Source organism: Suncus etruscus, chromosome 16 (assembly GCF_024139225.1).
Source record: "Suncus etruscus isolate mSunEtr1 chromosome 16, mSunEtr1.pri.cur, whole genome shotgun sequence".
NCBI classification, from domain to species: Eukaryota; Metazoa; Chordata; class Mammalia; order Eulipotyphla; family Soricidae; genus Suncus; species Suncus etruscus.
This window is the reverse complement of record NC_064863.1, coordinates 87,256,441-87,273,561: the sequence shown is the minus strand read 5'-3', so window position 1 is coordinate 87,273,561 and position 17,121 is coordinate 87,256,441. Positions and strand designations below refer to the sequence as shown.

General features: G+C 37.6%; 1 protein-coding gene across 19 annotated transcripts in view; it reads left to right on the top strand.

Annotated features, from left to right (window-relative positions):
- Nucleotides 1–17,121, top strand: part of FMN2 (formin 2) — a 378,131-nt gene that overhangs the window by 40,901 nt on the left and 320,109 nt on the right. For all 19 annotated transcript variants that reach the window (XM_049790085.1, XM_049790080.1, XM_049790076.1 and 16 more), the window contains exon 3: nt 16,669–16,816. In XM_049790085.1, the coding sequence (XP_049646042.1) occupies nt 16,669–16,816 (148 nt within the window). The remainder of the gene's footprint in view (nt 1–16,668; nt 16,817–17,121) is intronic.

The window sequence follows — 17,121 nt, the reverse complement described above, 5'->3', positions numbered from 1 at the left end:
TTGTGGTTAAAAAATTGTTAGTTGTTGGGTTTTATTCATAGTATGTACACCATCCTTGTATTTTCTTTTCTTCTTTCTTTCTTTCTTTCTTTCTTTCTTTCTTTCTTTCTTTCTTTCTTTCTTTCTTTCTTTCTTTCTTTCTTTCTTTCTTGTCTTTTCTTTTCTTTCTTTCTTTTTTGGTTTTTCAGGCCACAGCCATTTGATGCTCAGGGGTTACTCCTAGCTAAACACTCAGAAATTGCCCCTGGCTGGGGGGACCATATGGGACGCCAGGGGATCGAACCGCAGTCCTTCCTTGGCTAGCACTTGCAAGGCAGACACCTTACCTCTAGCGCCACCTCGACGGCCCCATATTTTCTATTTGTTTATCATAAATACTGCTTTTCCCTAGCACAAATCAAATTAAATTCCAAAAATTTTTTAGTAAGTAAAGTTATTTTATGCTCTTAAACTATAATTTAGAGGGGCCGGGCGGTGGCACTAAAGGTAAGGTGCCTGCCTTACCTGCGCTAGCCTAGGACGGACCGCGGTTCGATCCCCCGGCATCCCATATGGTCCCCCAAGCCAGGAGCGACTTCTGAGCGCATAGCCAGGAGTAACCCCTGAGCGTCACCGGGTGTGGCCCAAAAACCAAAAAAAAAAAACAAAACAAAAAAAAAAACTATAATTTAGAAACAGAATTTTATTTTATGCAGTGTTGGGACTATCTTCCAAACCCAGGAAAGATATTTATATAGAAGATTTTGTTCACTGAAGTATTTTTTAAGCAGAAAATGGGGGAAGAATGCACTTATCTGTGAAGAGAGAAGTTTCTGTTAATTAGTTCTCTGCTTATTTCTAGAAAATTCTATAGGGATAATTTCTAACCAACTGTTCTCTTGAGAGTTGGTGTTCTTGGAGATAGAACACACTATGGAATAAACTTATGATTTGAATTCTTCTTGCTCTAATTCTGACCTTTGATAAAGGCTAATTCACTTGAAAACATTTACTAATTACTACATGAAGGATAGTGTTTCAGATTCTAGAAATATATAAATAAAGGAATATTTCTTTTCTTCTGAAATTTATATTTTATTTATAATAAGAAAAATTAGGATTATTTATATCTAGAGGCCTCTCAAGTTATGCTTATATGGGCCACTCATGTGGTCAATACTTGCCAGAGAATATGGGCCAGCTGTTCTCCTCTGTTCAGGCCTAGGATTGCTGAAGGTTACTAAAGTCATACAGTCATGATCAGCAGAGCATGTGCACTTGAGGATATAATATGGGCCTTTCATACATAGGGCATTGTACTCTAGAAGTATGAGATATGTCTCAATAAATTAAAGGGAGAGATTTAAAAGGTAAAAAACACAAATATTATTCTAAGAAATATATTTATATAATATTTTAATAAATGATGTAAAATAAATAAAATTTAAGAATATGATAGGGTGATTGAGGGAAGATTGGATGAGTAGAGAGGGAAGGAAGTTTTTTAAGGAACTATGAAATGAGGTTTAATGGACATTTGAAGAAGTTTAACTAGCAAGTACAAAGGGCTTTAGCATGATTTAAACAAGTAAACAGGATAGAAGTTGAGGACAAGAATACAGAATTTACAGATAATGTTAGGTATTTCTACTATAAACAGTATTAAATAAATAGTATCATGACATAATTTGAAAGTTTTAGACTGCTGCCCTACTACTGCTTAATGCACAAGGTCTTCAATCATTTGCTAATCCTGGACCTAACACAGTAAGGTAAAGATGGTCATTAAAATAACCCTGGTCCAGGGGCCAGAGCAATAACGCAGCGGTAGGGCATTTGCAGCTGACCCAGGACCAACCTCGGTTTGATCCCCTGGTGTCCCATATGGTCCCTCAAGCCAGGAGCGATTTTTGAGTGCATAGCCAGGAATAGCCCCTGTGCGTCACTGGTGTGGCCCAAACACCAAAACCAAACATAATAATAATAATAATAATAATAATTAATAATAATAATAACCCTAGTTCATTCTAACAGTGCTTGAGGCTTCTAAGGCTACACACTCAGTGGTATTTGTGAGTCTTGTGGAGTTGAAAATTGAATCCAGCATGTATATACCCAGTTCCTTCACTCAGAATCTTCCAATCCAACTCTTTTTTCCTCTGAAGGAATTTATTATGTTGCAATTCTTTTTTTTTTTTTTTGGAACGGGGTGATCATATTTATTAGAAATTATTTTCCAGTAAACCACAGATATTTTACATGAATTTACCCATTATTCTAGGATTGTTTTAAAATCAAAACAATGTTATATCAGCATTCTTCAACCACACGTCTGCAAACTGATTCTGGTTTGCAGATGTAGAAAGGTTGAAAATCACTGGTTGAAAACCAAATGTTGAAATTACCATCTTGATTATAACTGCTCTTCCTTGGATCAGTATTCAGGAGAGCTGTCAGTCTTATACATGTAGAAAGAGTGAGGTATGCTATGTTATCTAACACATTTCTTTATATAATAAAATATAAAGACATTTAGTTCGTTTAATGATTTGTTAGGAGAATAAATACCAACTTAAATTCTTTCAACTGATCTTAAATGTCCTTTTAGTGTAATATTTTCGGTTGCTGGATTTTTTTTATTTGCTTTGCTTTTAAGTCATACCTAATGTATCCTAGGGCTCTGTATCACTCCCTTGTGGTGCTCTGGAGACCATATGTTGAGGATTGAATCTAAGCCTGTTGCATGCAAAACCTGTGTGAAGTTCTTTCAGCCACTACTCTCACCCATGGTTCCAGGACTTTTGTGGGTTTTGTTGATTTTGCTAAATATATATTACATACTAAGTAATAAGCTAAATATGCTTAGAAGATGGCAGAACTTGTTAGTATGTAGGTAAATGGTTATAGGTTTGTATAAAAGTGTTAGTGAAACTAGAGTTAGAGAATGAAAACAAAAATTTAGAAGTCAAAAATAGAGAAACATTATGAACTTGTTAAAATAAAATATTAATTAAAATCAATAGTAATCACTATCTGAACACTATAAAATATATTGTACTCACTGTCACCAGTAGACTGAATAAAGAGTTAAGTGAACCAATAGAGATGATCATTTGTGTTTTTTTTTTAAAAATAGAGATATTTCAATATTATTTAGTCAAATCCACCCAAAATCTTTCTCAAAGAGCAGTAAAAACCACACCATTTTATATTGCTAATACTTTGTTTTGGGAAGAATGAGACTGAATATTATCTCCAGTTCAGTCTTTTATAATTTATATTTCTCTCTAAAATCATATTCTTCATTAGAGTAATTTGGTTAGTGCAGTGGGAAAGGGGAGAAGTGCAGCTAATATTTAAGAAGTCAGGTATGCTGCCAAACATTTGACAGGACAACCCTTGCTCTGCATAAACAAAGAATTATGCAGTCTAGTGATATACATATGATTGTATAATTTTTTGAAACTTTTTGTTGTGAGGTCACACCCAACAGCACTCAGGGTTTACCCTGGCTCTGCACTAAAGGATCAAACCTGGAGAGACTTGGACTAATCTAGAAGACAGGTACCTTACCTGTTATATTATGGCTTCAGTCCCATCATTGTATCATTTTTCTACATAAGCGTTTAGTAGTTTCTCCATCAGAATGAAGTCCTGGTCATTCATAATATTTTTTTTATGATTATGATACTTTCACTTTTTTCCAACTCACAATTTACATCCTAAACCTATATTCTCCACCATGCTGAGTTCTATTAGTTTTTCTGACTATATTTTCTCTCACTTCTGAGGCCTTTGGGTTTTGTGAGTACTACCTCTTTTGTTTCTAAACAATATTTCCTGGCAAATTTTGATCTTTTTTTTTTTCATAGAATAGTGTTAAGAATAGATGTCATTCTCTCTCCAACACCTTTCCTGACAATGGAATTCTGTATTCTATCTCACAATAGTCTAACTTACACAATGCAATAAATTAGTCTTTCTAGTATAAACACAGGAGCTAGAACTCTCCGTAGTGGATAACAGCAGACTCTAGCCTTAAATTGTAGATTCCAATCCTAATTTCTATTTCAGAGATTAGAACAATTATGCAAAATCATAATTTAATTTTTATGCTATTTAGTATGAAATTAATTAGCACCTTTTATTAAATAGTATGTATGTCTCGGACATATTAAAATTGAAGGAAATTTTTTTATAAATAATTTTTTACAATTACTTGTAAATAATATGTTCCATAGATATTAGTAACTAGTTTTTATTTAATGTTCAAGTCTCTATTACAGAGTTTAGCATGGCTGTTCAGTATATAACTTAATTTCACAAAGAGAACTGTAAGAACATTTATTTATATTGTCTGAAGAGAGAAAGATCTAGAGGATTTTTCTTCAATCCAACCTCACATCTAAGGATTGTTGTTTGTCCACTTGTGTGGAAAAGTTAAAACCATTAGTTTATCCCTTGGTATGCAGAACAGGTGTTAAAAGGTTAAAGAGAAGTGAGTAGGGTATTTGTCTTGAAAATGTCTGATCCTCAACATCCCATCTGCTCCCTCACGCATTGCCAGGAGGAATCTCTGAAAGCTGCTGGATGTGGCCCCAAACCAAAACCAAAACCAAAAATAGAAAAAAAAATGTATTCTGGGCCAGAGCAAGAGTACAACAGGTAGGGCATTTGCCTACCACGCTGTCAACCCAGATTGGTTCTAGGCATTCCATATAGTGCCTTCATAACTATGTAGAGTTCAGAGCCAGGAATAAACCCCAAACACGCTAGGGGTGGCCCAAAAATACCCCCCAAAAATATTCCCTTTTTATTATCTGGGTTTTTTGGTTGTTGTTGTTGCTGTTTAGATTGGGTTAGCAAAATTTCTTTTTTATTAATATCTTTATTTAAACACTTTGATTACAAATATGATTGTAGTTGGGTTTCAGTAATATAAAGAACACCTCTGTCTACAGTATTTCCAGTAGTTACTTCTCTCTGCTGTGGTGTACGAAAGCAGCTAGAAATAACATGTAATGAAAAATGTATCTGTGCTTCCTGGGAAATTGACTAAAATTTATGCTGAATCACTTAGTACAGTAGTAAGTAGATTACTGAGAACTGTATGTAGGCTCAGTTTGATTGGGGAAGCAAGGGTGTTTTGAGGACATGGAGGTATGTCAGTGTAGATATATGCTTAGTTTTGGGCTTTTGTGAAGGAACAAGGAAATGATGGTAATTTATGAATGAGAAAGGAGAGTGCTTTATCCTTTTCTTTCACTTTTTTAAACATTGATATGTTTAGAAGGCTCCAATTAGAGAAAGAAACGCTGAAGATTAAGTTGAGAAGGAAATTGTTAGAGTATGTGATTCTGAGAAAGCTAAAGGGGAAGGAATAAATAGTTTAGGTAGTGGTTAGAGGGAAAGAAGCTGGAATAGCAAAAGGGACATGAAAGTAAATTTAATATATAAAAAAATTACAGAAGAAAGGGAAGAACGCAAGGAGTTTTTAGCTTGAAGGAGTGCTGTTGGCTTTAAAGTTTTCTGTTGTTTGTGATGCATTGTTTCCTCATTGGACAAAGAAGAGTATATGTGAACACAGATGCTTAAAAATTTGTGGACACCAGAAGAAAGGGCTTAAAAGAGCTAAGATAGAAGATGGTGGAGTAATCTTGAATTTGCACCACTGTTGAGAACAGTTTGCAGAGTGCTATTTCCTCCTGAAGATGCCTTTAGTCTTTTTGTCATGGAGTATTTTACCTACATGTTGTTCTATATACCTTATGGTTTCAGGTTTGATATCAAGGTCTTTAATCCTTTTGGATTTTACCTTTATACATGATGTTAGCTAAATGTAACTGCCTCTGCTCCTGCCCTTTACTGGGAGAGAATTCCGGCCAGCAGCTTTCTCTCAACCGGGACAGAAGGCAGAAAGCAGCTACAAATAATTCGCGAGTGTTAAGCTCTTTTGTGAACACCTAAAAAATTAAGCTGCAGAAGTTAGTAAAACGCTCAAGGTGTACGCCAGTCAAGAGGTTTATTGAGGGGAGAACAGGGTTTTTATGCCCTGCTTCAGTGGGAGGAGTAGTAACATAGGATTGAAACATAGACCAATCAGATTTGTACAAGTACAACAATTTTAACCAATGGGAGCATAAACACATTTTGATGGCTGGAAGGATAAAGAGGAACCTGGCAGGATGGGGGGAGGGGAAGCAAATCCTTAAACAAATAGCTAATTGATATTTACGCAAATACAATTTTTTGTTTAGCCTATTTTCCATTTAAATCTTTTCTACAAGCAATAAGGATCATAATTTAAACTTTACAAAAACCTATCTATAACTACATGCTTGAGAGCAGTTACAAAAACAGGTTCCATGGAAAGGTTAAGGAATCTGGTTAAGCCAGATTCTTTGTGCTGAGCTAAATTTATTTGCAGAGTTTTCTGTTGGTTTGGGGCTCTGCAAACTTTATGGCTTGAATCAGGCAGGCGGTGGAAAATTCATCCAGAATTCCATTGATTATGTGGGGTGCTCGGTCTCCCACAGCTAAAGGTCTAAGTTCGCTTTTTTGCAAGTGGCTAACCAGTTGTGCCAACACCACTTGTTGAAGAGGCTTTCCCAGCTACATTTAGGATATCTTGCTCTTTTATAAAAAATTAGGTTATTGTATGCCTGGGGAACATTCTCTGAGTACTCAAGCTTATTCCACTGATTGGAGGATCTGTCTTTATTCCAATACCACGCTGTTTTTATAACTGTCTGGCTGCAGTATTCTAGGCAAAGCCTTCATTTTATTGTTTTGTCACTATATACCACCACTGCTTTCTGGCCTTGAGTGTTTCTTGTGACATATACACTGTAAATCTTAAGGATCTCCTTTTGTACGTAATTTCCCTTTTTGATCTTGCTGCTTCAGTATTGTGTCCCTATCTGTGTGATTTGTCATTGTGTTTACAACAGGTCTTGGGGTGCTTTTTCTTGGGTCTCTCTTTGGGTTTGCAGGATTTGGTTGCATGCAGTTTTAGCTTTTAGAGTTTCTCTGCAATGATGTCTTTGACTGTTGATTCTTCCTGGCAATTTTATTATTAGTTCTCTGGGACTCCAATAATTCATATGTTGTTTCTGTTGAGTCTATCAGAGACATTTGATCTGTTCCCAATCTTTGAGGTTTTTTTTTTTTCATCATCTGATCCTTTGCTTCAATTCTCTTTTCCAATTTCTTCTATTTTCTGGAGTTGTTATGCAGCTCATCTTCCAGCTCACTGATTGGGTTCTCAGCTGCTGTTGCACTGTTGGAGAGGCTTTCCAGTGAGATATTCATTTTGCCTACCATGTTTTTCAGTCCTATCATTTCGGCTTTGAGTTTTCTAATTTTTATCTTTATATCCTCTTGATTCTTATTTATGGTTTGTTTATCTATGTTTGATTTCTAAGGACCTCCCCATATTTCTTTTCTTTTTATATATTTTATTTAAACACTTTGATTACATACATGATTGTGTTTGGGTTTCATCATGTAAAGAAAACCACCCATCACCAGTGCAACGTTCCCATCAACAATGTCCCAAATTTCCCTCCTCCCCACCCAACCCCCACCTGTACTCTAGACAGGCTCTCCATTTCCCTCATACATTCTCATTATTAGGACAGTTCAAAATGTAGTTATTTCTCTAAACTAAACTCATCACACTTTGTGGTGAGCTTTATGAGGTGAGCTATAACTTCCAACTCTTTTCTCTTTTGTGTCTGAAATTTATTATTCCAAGAATGTCTTTCATTTTTCTTAAAACCCATAGATGAGTGAGACCATTCTGCGTTTTTCTCTCTCTTCTCTGACTTATTTCACTCAGCATAATAGATTCCATGTACATCCATGTATAGGAAAATTTCATGACTTCATCTCTCCTGACAGTTGCATAATATTCCATTGTGTATATGTACCACAGTTTCTTTAGCCATTTGTCTGTTGAAGGGCATCTTGGTTGTTTCTAGAGTCTTGCTATGGTAAATAGTGCTGCAATTAATATAGGTGTAAGGAAGGGATTTTTGTATTGTATTTTTGTGTTCCTAGGGTATATTCCTAGGAGTGGCATAGCTGGATCATATGGGAGCTCGATTTCCAGTTTTTGGAGGAATCTCCATATCGCGTTTCATAAAGGTTGAACTAAACGGCATTCCCACCAGCAGTGGATAAGAGTTCCTTTCTCTCCACATCCCGCCAACACTGTTTATTCTCATTCTTTGTGATGTGTGCCATTCTCTGTGGTGTGAGGTGGTACCTCATAGTTGTTTTGATTCGCATCTCCCTGATGATTAGTGATGTGGAGCATTTTTTCATGTGTCTTTTGGCCATTTGTATTTCTTCTTTGTCAAAGTGTCTGTCCATTTCTTCTCCCCATTTTTTGATGGGATTAGATGTTTTTTTCTTGTAAAGTTCTGTCAGTGCCTTGTATATTTTGGAGATTAGCCCCTTATCTGATGGGTATTGGGAAAATAGTTTCTCCCACTCAGTGGGTGGCTCTTGTTGCTATTTCCTTTGAGGTGCAGAAGTTTCTCAGCTTAATATATTCCCATCTGTTAATCTCTGCTTTCACTTGCTTGGAGAGTGCAGTTTCCTCCTTGAAGATGCCTGTAGTCTCAATGTCCTGGAGTGTTTTGCCTATGTGTTGTTCTATATATCTTATGGTTTTGGGTCTGATATCGAGGTCTTTAATCCATTTGGATTTTACCTTCATACATGATGTTAGCTGGGAATCTAAGTTCAATTTTTTGCAGGTGGCTAGCCAGTTGTGCCAACACCCATTATTGAAGAGGCTTTCTTTGCTCCATTTAGGATTTCTTGCTCCTTTATCAAACATTAGGTGATTGTATGTATGGGGAACACTTTCTGAGTATTCAAGCCTATACCACTGATCTGAGGGCCTGTCCTTATTCCAATACCACGCTGTTTTGATACCTATTGCTTTGTAGTAAAGTTTAAAGTTGGGGAAAGTAATTCCTCCCATATTCTTTTTCCCAATAATTGCTTTAGCTATTCTAGGGTGTTTATTGTTCCAGACGAATTTCAAAAGTGCCTGATCCATTTCTTTGAAGAATGTCATGGGTATCTTTAGGGGGATAGCATTAAATCTTTATAATGCTTTGGGAAGTATTGCCATTTTAATGATGTTAATCCTGCCAATCCATGAGCAGGGTATCTGTTTCCATTTCCACATGTCCTCTTATTTCTTGGAGCAGAGTTTCATAGTTTTCTTTGTATAGGTCCTTCATATTTTTAGTCAAGTTGATTCCAAGATATTTGAGTTTGTGTGGCACTATTGTGAATGGGGTTGTTTTCTTTTTTTTTAATTGTTTTTTTTATTGTAATTATGACAACAAAGATGCAAAGAAAGAGGACAGGGTAAAGTTACAGTGGAAGCACAATCACCCATAAACAGAATTCTCGGTAGTCCCATCGATGATATCCCAACCTTGAACTTTCAGCCAAGGAACATTAAGAAAAACAAAACTGAACCCATGTACAATACAACTATTTTGTCCATCAAATCCCCAGTTGTAGTGCATACTATTTCTTAGCAGCACAAAATATAATCTAAAGACATTAGACTTATGTAACTCCTTAAACATTGAGGTCAAAGTACATTTCTCTAGTTCCATGCACATGCTTACTAGTTTAAGTTAACCTCAGAAGATTTAGTGGGTTGTTTTTCTTAAGGATTGGAGTCAAGGGAACATAGTAAAAAATGTTTGTTTGCATAGGCCCACCAAAATATAAGGGACATGGAAAGAAAAGTTATGGTCTAAATACAAGGAGACCATACCCCTGAAGTTTCCTGGCACAGGACTGACTCTAGGCTCCAGGCAAACTAGTTTGTCCAATTCAAATCATCGTCTGTAGTGGCAGTACACCTCCATTCCTCACATAGTCTCTGTTGTTGGTATCATGCTTCTGTATTAAAGATCCTGGAGTCTGCATATCCCATATTGCAGTCAGGTTGGTGCAGAACATCCTCTCCTTTCACCTCACACTTAAGGACCACTAGAGAGAACCATGTCCTGTAGAGCAGGTGATTGTTGTTGTCAAGTCTTCTCAGTGTAAACGGGTCTCTTTTTAGGAGGTCGATGTCAGACCCTTGGTAGTGTCTTTCCTGGTAGAGGACTGCTTCCAGCTGTTGCTATAAAAGACCTTGGAAGTTTTGTAGATAGCTTGCCTGGTTCTGGCATGAATGGAGGATGCCCATTCTTCTGAGGCCTGTGCCAGGTCATTATATCAATGTTCAGGGTGTAAGGTACATTGTAATGAGATTTATTAGATAATAACTAATCTGTATGTATAGTGCTTTCCCATTTTAATGTGTCTATGCAAACAAGGATCAATGCCATGAAGCGTTATTGGTGCATCTGGAAGCAATAGGAACAAGACCAGCAATTTCCATGACATAGTTCAATCATAGGCATTAAACTGAGGGACAGTTCCACCAACAATCCTTACTGAACAGCTTACAAAGAAGAGACAAGATGAAAAGTGGATAGAAACATCATGGTAGAAGAATATATAGAGAGTTACAGCTGTTAAAGAAAATACACATAAAATATTCAAAAGATATATGTGTTCAATATATGTTCAATTTATGTCCTTCTAAATAGTTCTGGGATTGTTAGATCCACTGTATGTCTTTGGTCTGATATTAGAACTGTGTGTTATTGAAGTTAAGAAGGATAAATCTGGGGTACTGATGGTGGGAGGAGTATATGTTCGCATGGGGGCTAGCGCCCCGTGCGGTTTGCAACATGTAGACTGGTATGAAATTGTCAGTGACAGCCTGAGTATAACTGAGTAGCTATCTGCCACCCCCCAGATCAAACTCCACCCCCTAAGCCAATCTCTGGAGCTGGCCTGGGAGTGGGGAAAACCCAGGGTGTCCCATCAGGTCCTCCCAAGAACCCACCTGGAGATCCGGAGGAAAGGGGGAGAGGTGGGTCGGGTGACCCAGGTCCGGGCCCCCCTACCCTAGGCCGGGCCAAGAGGGCCCTGGCACGTACAGAGGTCTGCCAGGAGCCAGCCCGTGCCAGCTGAAAATCCTGCTCCAGGACGGGTTGTTTTCTTAATGTCCATTTCTTCCTTATTACTATTCTATAGAAAGGCCATTGATTTTTGTGTGTTAATTTTGTAGCCTGCCACCTTGCTATATGAGTCTATTTTTTCTAGAAGCTTTTTGGTACAGTCTTCAGGGTTTTCTAGGTAGAGTGTCATATCATCTGCAAACAGTGAGAGCTTGACTTCTTCCTTTCCTATCTGGATTCCCTTGATAGCTTTTTTTTTTTTTTTTTTTGCCTAATCGCTATAGTGAGTACTGCCATTGCTATGTTGAATAGGAGTGGTGAGAGAGGAAAGCCTTGGTTTGTGCCAGAATTTAGAAGTAAGGCTTTTAGTTTTTCTTCATTGAGGATAATATTTGCCACTGCTTTGTGGTAGATGGCCTTAACTATATTGAGAAAGGTTCCTTCCATTCCCATATGTCTAAGAGTTTTGATCAAGAATGGGTGTTGGACCTTATCAAATGCTTTTTCTGCATCTATTGATATGATCATGTGGTTTTTATTTTTTGTTGTTGTTGATGTTGTGTATTATATTGACAGATATACAGATGTTAAACCATCTTTGCATTTCTGGGATGAAACCTACTTGATTGTAGTGGATGATCTTCTTAATGAGGCATTGAATCCTATCTGCCAGGATTTTGCTGTATTCATCAGCGATATTGGTCTGTAATTTTCTTTTATGGTAGCATCTCTGTTTTAGGTATCAAGGTGATATTGACTTCATAAAAGCTATTTGGAAGTGTTCCCGTTTTTTCAATTTCGTGAAAGAGTCTTGCCAGGATTGATAGTAGTTCCTCTTGGAAAGTTTTAAGGAATTCATTAGTGAATCTATCTGGGCCTGGGCTTTTGTTTTTGGGCAGACATTTGATTACCGTTTTAATTTCATCAATAATGATGGGGGTGTTTAGATATGCTACATCCTCTTCCTTCAACCGTGGAAGATTATGAGTCCAAGAATTTATCCATTTCTTCCAGGTTCTCATTTTTAGTGGCGTAGAGTTTCTCAAAATAGTTTCTGATTACCCTTTGAATCTCTGTCATATCAGTAGTGTTCTCTCCTTTTCTATTCTTAATATGAGTTATCAAGTTTCTCTCTCATTCTTTCTTTGTTAGTTTTGCCAGTGGTTTATCAATTTTGTTTATTTTTTCAAAGAACCAACTTCTGCTTTTGTTGATCTTTCAGATTGTTTTTTGGGTTTCTGCTTCGTTGATTTCTGCTCTCAGCTTTGTTATTTCCTTCTGTCTCCCTATTTTTGGGTCCTTTTGTTGAGCACTTTCTAGTTCTATTAGCTGTGTCATTAAGCTAATCAGGTAAGCTCCTTATTCCTTCCTGATGTGTGCTTGCAAAGTTATAAATATTCCTCTCAGTACTGCTTTTGCTGTGTCCCATAAGTTATGATAGTTTGTGTCTTTATTGTCATTTGTTTCCAGGAACCTTTTGATTTCCTCCTTGATTTCATCTCGGACCCACTGGTTATTGAGTATGAGGCTGTTTAACTTCCAGGTGTTAAAGTTTTTCTTCTGTGTCCCTTTGGAATTCACAAATAATTTCAGAGCCTTGTGGTCAGCGAAGTTAGTCTGCAAAATTTCTATCTCTTGATATTATGGAGGTATGTTTAATGTGCCAGCATGTAGTCTATCCTGGAGAATGTCCCATGTACATTGGAGAAGAATGTGTATCTAGGTTTCTGGGGATGGAGTGTCCTATATATATCCATTAGGCCTCTTTCTTCCATTTCTCTGCTCAGGTCTAGTATATTCTTGTTGGGTTTCAGTCTGGTTGAGCAATCCAGTGTTGACAAAGCCGTGTTGAGTTCCCGCACAATTATTGTGTTGTTATTGATATCCTTCTTCAGATTTGTCTGCAGTTGTATTAAATATTTTGCTGGCCCCTCATTCGGTGCATATATGTTTAGGAGATTTATTTTTTTCTGCTCTACGTACCCCTTGATTAATATAAAATGTCCATCTTTGTCCCTTACAACCTTCCTGAGTATGAAGTTTGCATTATCTGATATTAATATGGCCACTCCAGCTTTTTTATGGGTGTTGTTTGCTTGGATAATTTTTCTGCAGCTTTTATTTTGAGTCTATGTTTGTTCTGACTATTCAGGTGCGTTTCTTGTAGGCAGCAGATGGTTGGATTGAGTTTTTTTGATCCATTTAGCCACTCTGTGTCTCTTAACTGGTGCATTTAGTCCATTGACATTGAGAGAAAGAATTGTCCTGGGATTTAATGCCATCTTTATATCGATATTTGGTGTGTCTTTTGGTTAGTCTTGTCTTAACTTAGGTCTTTCAGTTTTTTTCTTAAGACTGGTTTTGAGTCTGTAAAGTTTTTGAGCTGTTTTTTGTCTGTGAAACCATATATTCTTCCGTCAAACCGGAAAGTGAGTTTTGCTGGGTACAGTATTCTAGGTGAAGCATTCATTTCATTCAGTCTTGTCACAATATCCCACCACTGCTTTCTGGCCTTGAGTATTTCTGGTGACAGGTCTGCTGTAAATCTCAAGGATGCTCATTTGAGTGTAATTTCCCCTTTTGATCTTGCTGTTTTCAGAATTTTGTCTCTATCTGTGGGATTCGACATTGTGACTAGGATGTGTCTTGGGGTAGTTTTTCTGGGGTCTCTTTTGGTTTGTACTCTTCGAGCATGCAGGATTTGATCACATATATTTTTTAGCTCTGGAAGTTTCTCTTTAATGATGTTCTTGACCATTGATTCTTCCTGGAAATTTTCTTCCTGGGTCTCTGGGACTCCAATGATTCTTATGTTGTTTCTGTTGATCTTATCATAGACTTCTATTTTCATCTGTTCCCATTCTTTGACTAATTTTTCCATTGTCTGCTCATTTGCTTTAAGTTTTTTTTTCCAATCTCTCCTGCTGTATGGAATTGTTATATCTCATCTTCCACAGCACCAATCTATTCTCAGCTTCTGATACCCTGTTTCAGAGCTTATCCATTTTGTCATTCACTTCGTTTACTGAGTTTTTTAGGCTGTTAGTTGACATGTTATTTCAGTTTGGAGTTTTGTGATTTCCGTCTTCATGTTTTCTTGGTTCTTATTAGTGTTCTGTTCAACTCGATCCATGGTTTCTTTGAGTTCGTTGAGCATCTTCTATATTGCTAGTTTAAAGTCCTTATCTGAGAGTTTGATTAGTTGGTTGGTCATTATCTGGTTATCAGAATTGTCATCTTCATTCTCTATGTCTCATGCTGGTCTGCATTTTTTCCCTGTTGTCACACTTGTATTGTGGGTTTTCTATGTTTTGTGGTGGTATTCATTGGCTACTTGATGCCGGCAGCCACACTCCTCTGGCTTCGCCCTTTCTGGATGAGTCAACTTGCCTCCAAGGGAGGGGAGTCCTTCGTGGATGAAGCCTTACAGAGGATCAAATCTTAGGCCCGAGCATGCAGCAGAGAAGACAGTCTGGAGAGAAATGCTGGACTTCAGTGATCCAGCACAGTTCTTAGTGTGATTTTTTTCATCTTGTTGCAATGGTGTTCTTTTCTTAGAAAGACCGCAGGGCCGCATAGGGAAGTAGAGCCAAAATGCTCTTCTAGAGCCACTTTTTGGCCCACTCCCAAGAGGTTCACGCAACAGGACAGTAGACAGACACACACAAGGCAGCACTCACAAATTTTCACAGTCGGTCCCTGTTGGTGTAAATACCTAAGACCCACCCATTTCTCGGAGGGGTCTTGGAAACCAGATAGTAGGTGTAACCTTACCTGCAAGACCCTCCCATTCCTGGGAGGGGTCTTGGAAAAGTTAGATAAGGCTTGAACCGAGGGAATTCCGGGCCTTTTGGCTCTTTGCCCTTTCTGCCCTGCTGAGCTCGCTGGCTTTTGGGCCTCTGTGTTCTGGTCCTTGACCAGCATGGAGCCCAAAGGGAAAATGGCTAACAGGAGATAAGACGCAGGGCTAGCAAAGTATTGCTGTGTTTAAAGGGTTATGAGTAGGGCACACACATGTGGTGAATAGGGCATGAATAAAGCTCATGGTTCCTGATGCTTGCTTATGAGTGAGTCTTCATTACGCCATTCACCTGGGCCTGGGACCCGCCGAATGAATGGGGGATGCGAAACCACGTGGCCTGGGATGGCATCCACCACCATCCAGCCCCATCGTTATGTATTAATACAACAGGTCCCCACTGGGCAGGTGTAGTTTTGTTAATTTTCCCAGCCTGATGGCACAAACGGGACCTGGCTTCTGCAAAGTACTGCTTATAGCTGGTTTTCACATTATGGAGCAATTCCTTGGCGTTCCCGCCCTAGAATTGGCCTCTGGGAGAGCGAGTTTTCTGGAGTCTCTTTTCTGCCCTCTCCCAAGAGGTTCATGCAACAGGACAGTAGACAGACACACACAGGCAGCACTCACAATTTTTCACTGTCCCCATATTTCTTTTCTAAACTCCCTATCTGAGAGGCTAAATATAATATATAATATTATATATAAGATACATATATATACATATATATATATGTCTACAGAGTTGCCATCTTTATTCTCTGTGCCTAGTGTTGTACTATGTTGTTTCCCCATTTTAACGTTTGTTGTTTGGGGATTTTATGTGTTGTGCTGGTGTTTATTGGCTAGAATATGTGAGTAGCCATGGAGCAAAGAAGAGTGGCCACGCTCCTCTGCTACACTTTTCATTGGCAGAGACAGCATACCTTTGCTGGTGTGTCCTCAGGGGATGCTTTCTACTGTCATGCCTTCCTAACTTTTCTGGGTCAGGTGCATAATGGCAGTTTCACATAGTAAATCAGAGGCAAATGTTCAAAATGTCTCTCATGTGCTAAAGCTGAAATCAACTTTCTTTGCCAAAAGATTACTAGATCGTTCTTTTAATTTTGGGCATGTTCACTTGTTTTCCACTATTTCTATCCCAAATAATTCTAGACTGGATTCAAAATTAAATTAGTTTTCTAATTTATTTTTGTTGAAGGGTTAAAACTGTTATTGCTCTGTGGCTGTGTCCATGCACAGGTTATTTTTGACTTTGTCACAGTGTGTAGTTTTTATAGGGAAATCATAATCAAATCTAACGTAGATGTACTTTCAGAAAATTCTTTTAGTATCTAGATTTTCTTAATTTACATTTACTGATAAGCCTACACATACCTATTTATAAGAAAGATACTAACAAAGATACTAAAGATCTTACTAACAAATTCGAGCTAGCTGAAGTTAAAAATAAGCAATAAGTGAATTTCATAAATTGTTTTGTTTTGTTGTTTTGTTTTGTTTTGGGGCCACACATGGAAAATCACAGGGGTTATTCCTGGCCATATGCTCAGAAATTGCTCCTGGCTCTGGGGACCATATTTGATGCTGAGGATCGAATCCAAGTCCGTCTGGATCAGCTGTGTATAAGGCAAATGCCCTGTCGCTGTTCTATCATTCTGACTTCAAATTCCATACATTTTCATTACTATAAGGTGAATATTTGCAAATCATATTTACTATATATGCATATACAAATATGCAAATTTATTTTTGTATGGATATGATAGAATAAAGTGATAAATAGGTAATATTTTCATAATTGAATTAACAGCTTTTTTTTTTATTCCTAAAATGTAGCAAGATCAACTTTATACCTGGGCTGCAGTTAGTCAACCCACACATTCACTGAATTACACAGAAGGGCAGTTTCCCAGGAGAGAATCATCTGTTTGGCCATCATTTAAGCCTCCTAATGAAGAACAGAGATTCAAGGATACTAAAACAGGTAGGATCCTATGAACAAAAACTATTCTAAATGTGTTTTACTATGTTTTGCTAAGTGGGTTGTATTTGAATGTTGTTTTTTTTTATTTCTCAGGTTACAATCTGCAGATAATTTCAGTAAAATCAATGGGATGCTTATTAAATAAAAATAAACCTGCTTCACTTTCTTGGATGTTGAGTGAAAGTTTTAGAGAATGGGACAACAGCATTGTCTTAATTAATATTGTGCAATCACTTTTCAGGTGTACTGTTTCAAATATTTGATTGAGGTCACAGTTTCCTATCTATGTAGAAAGTCTGAAGGAA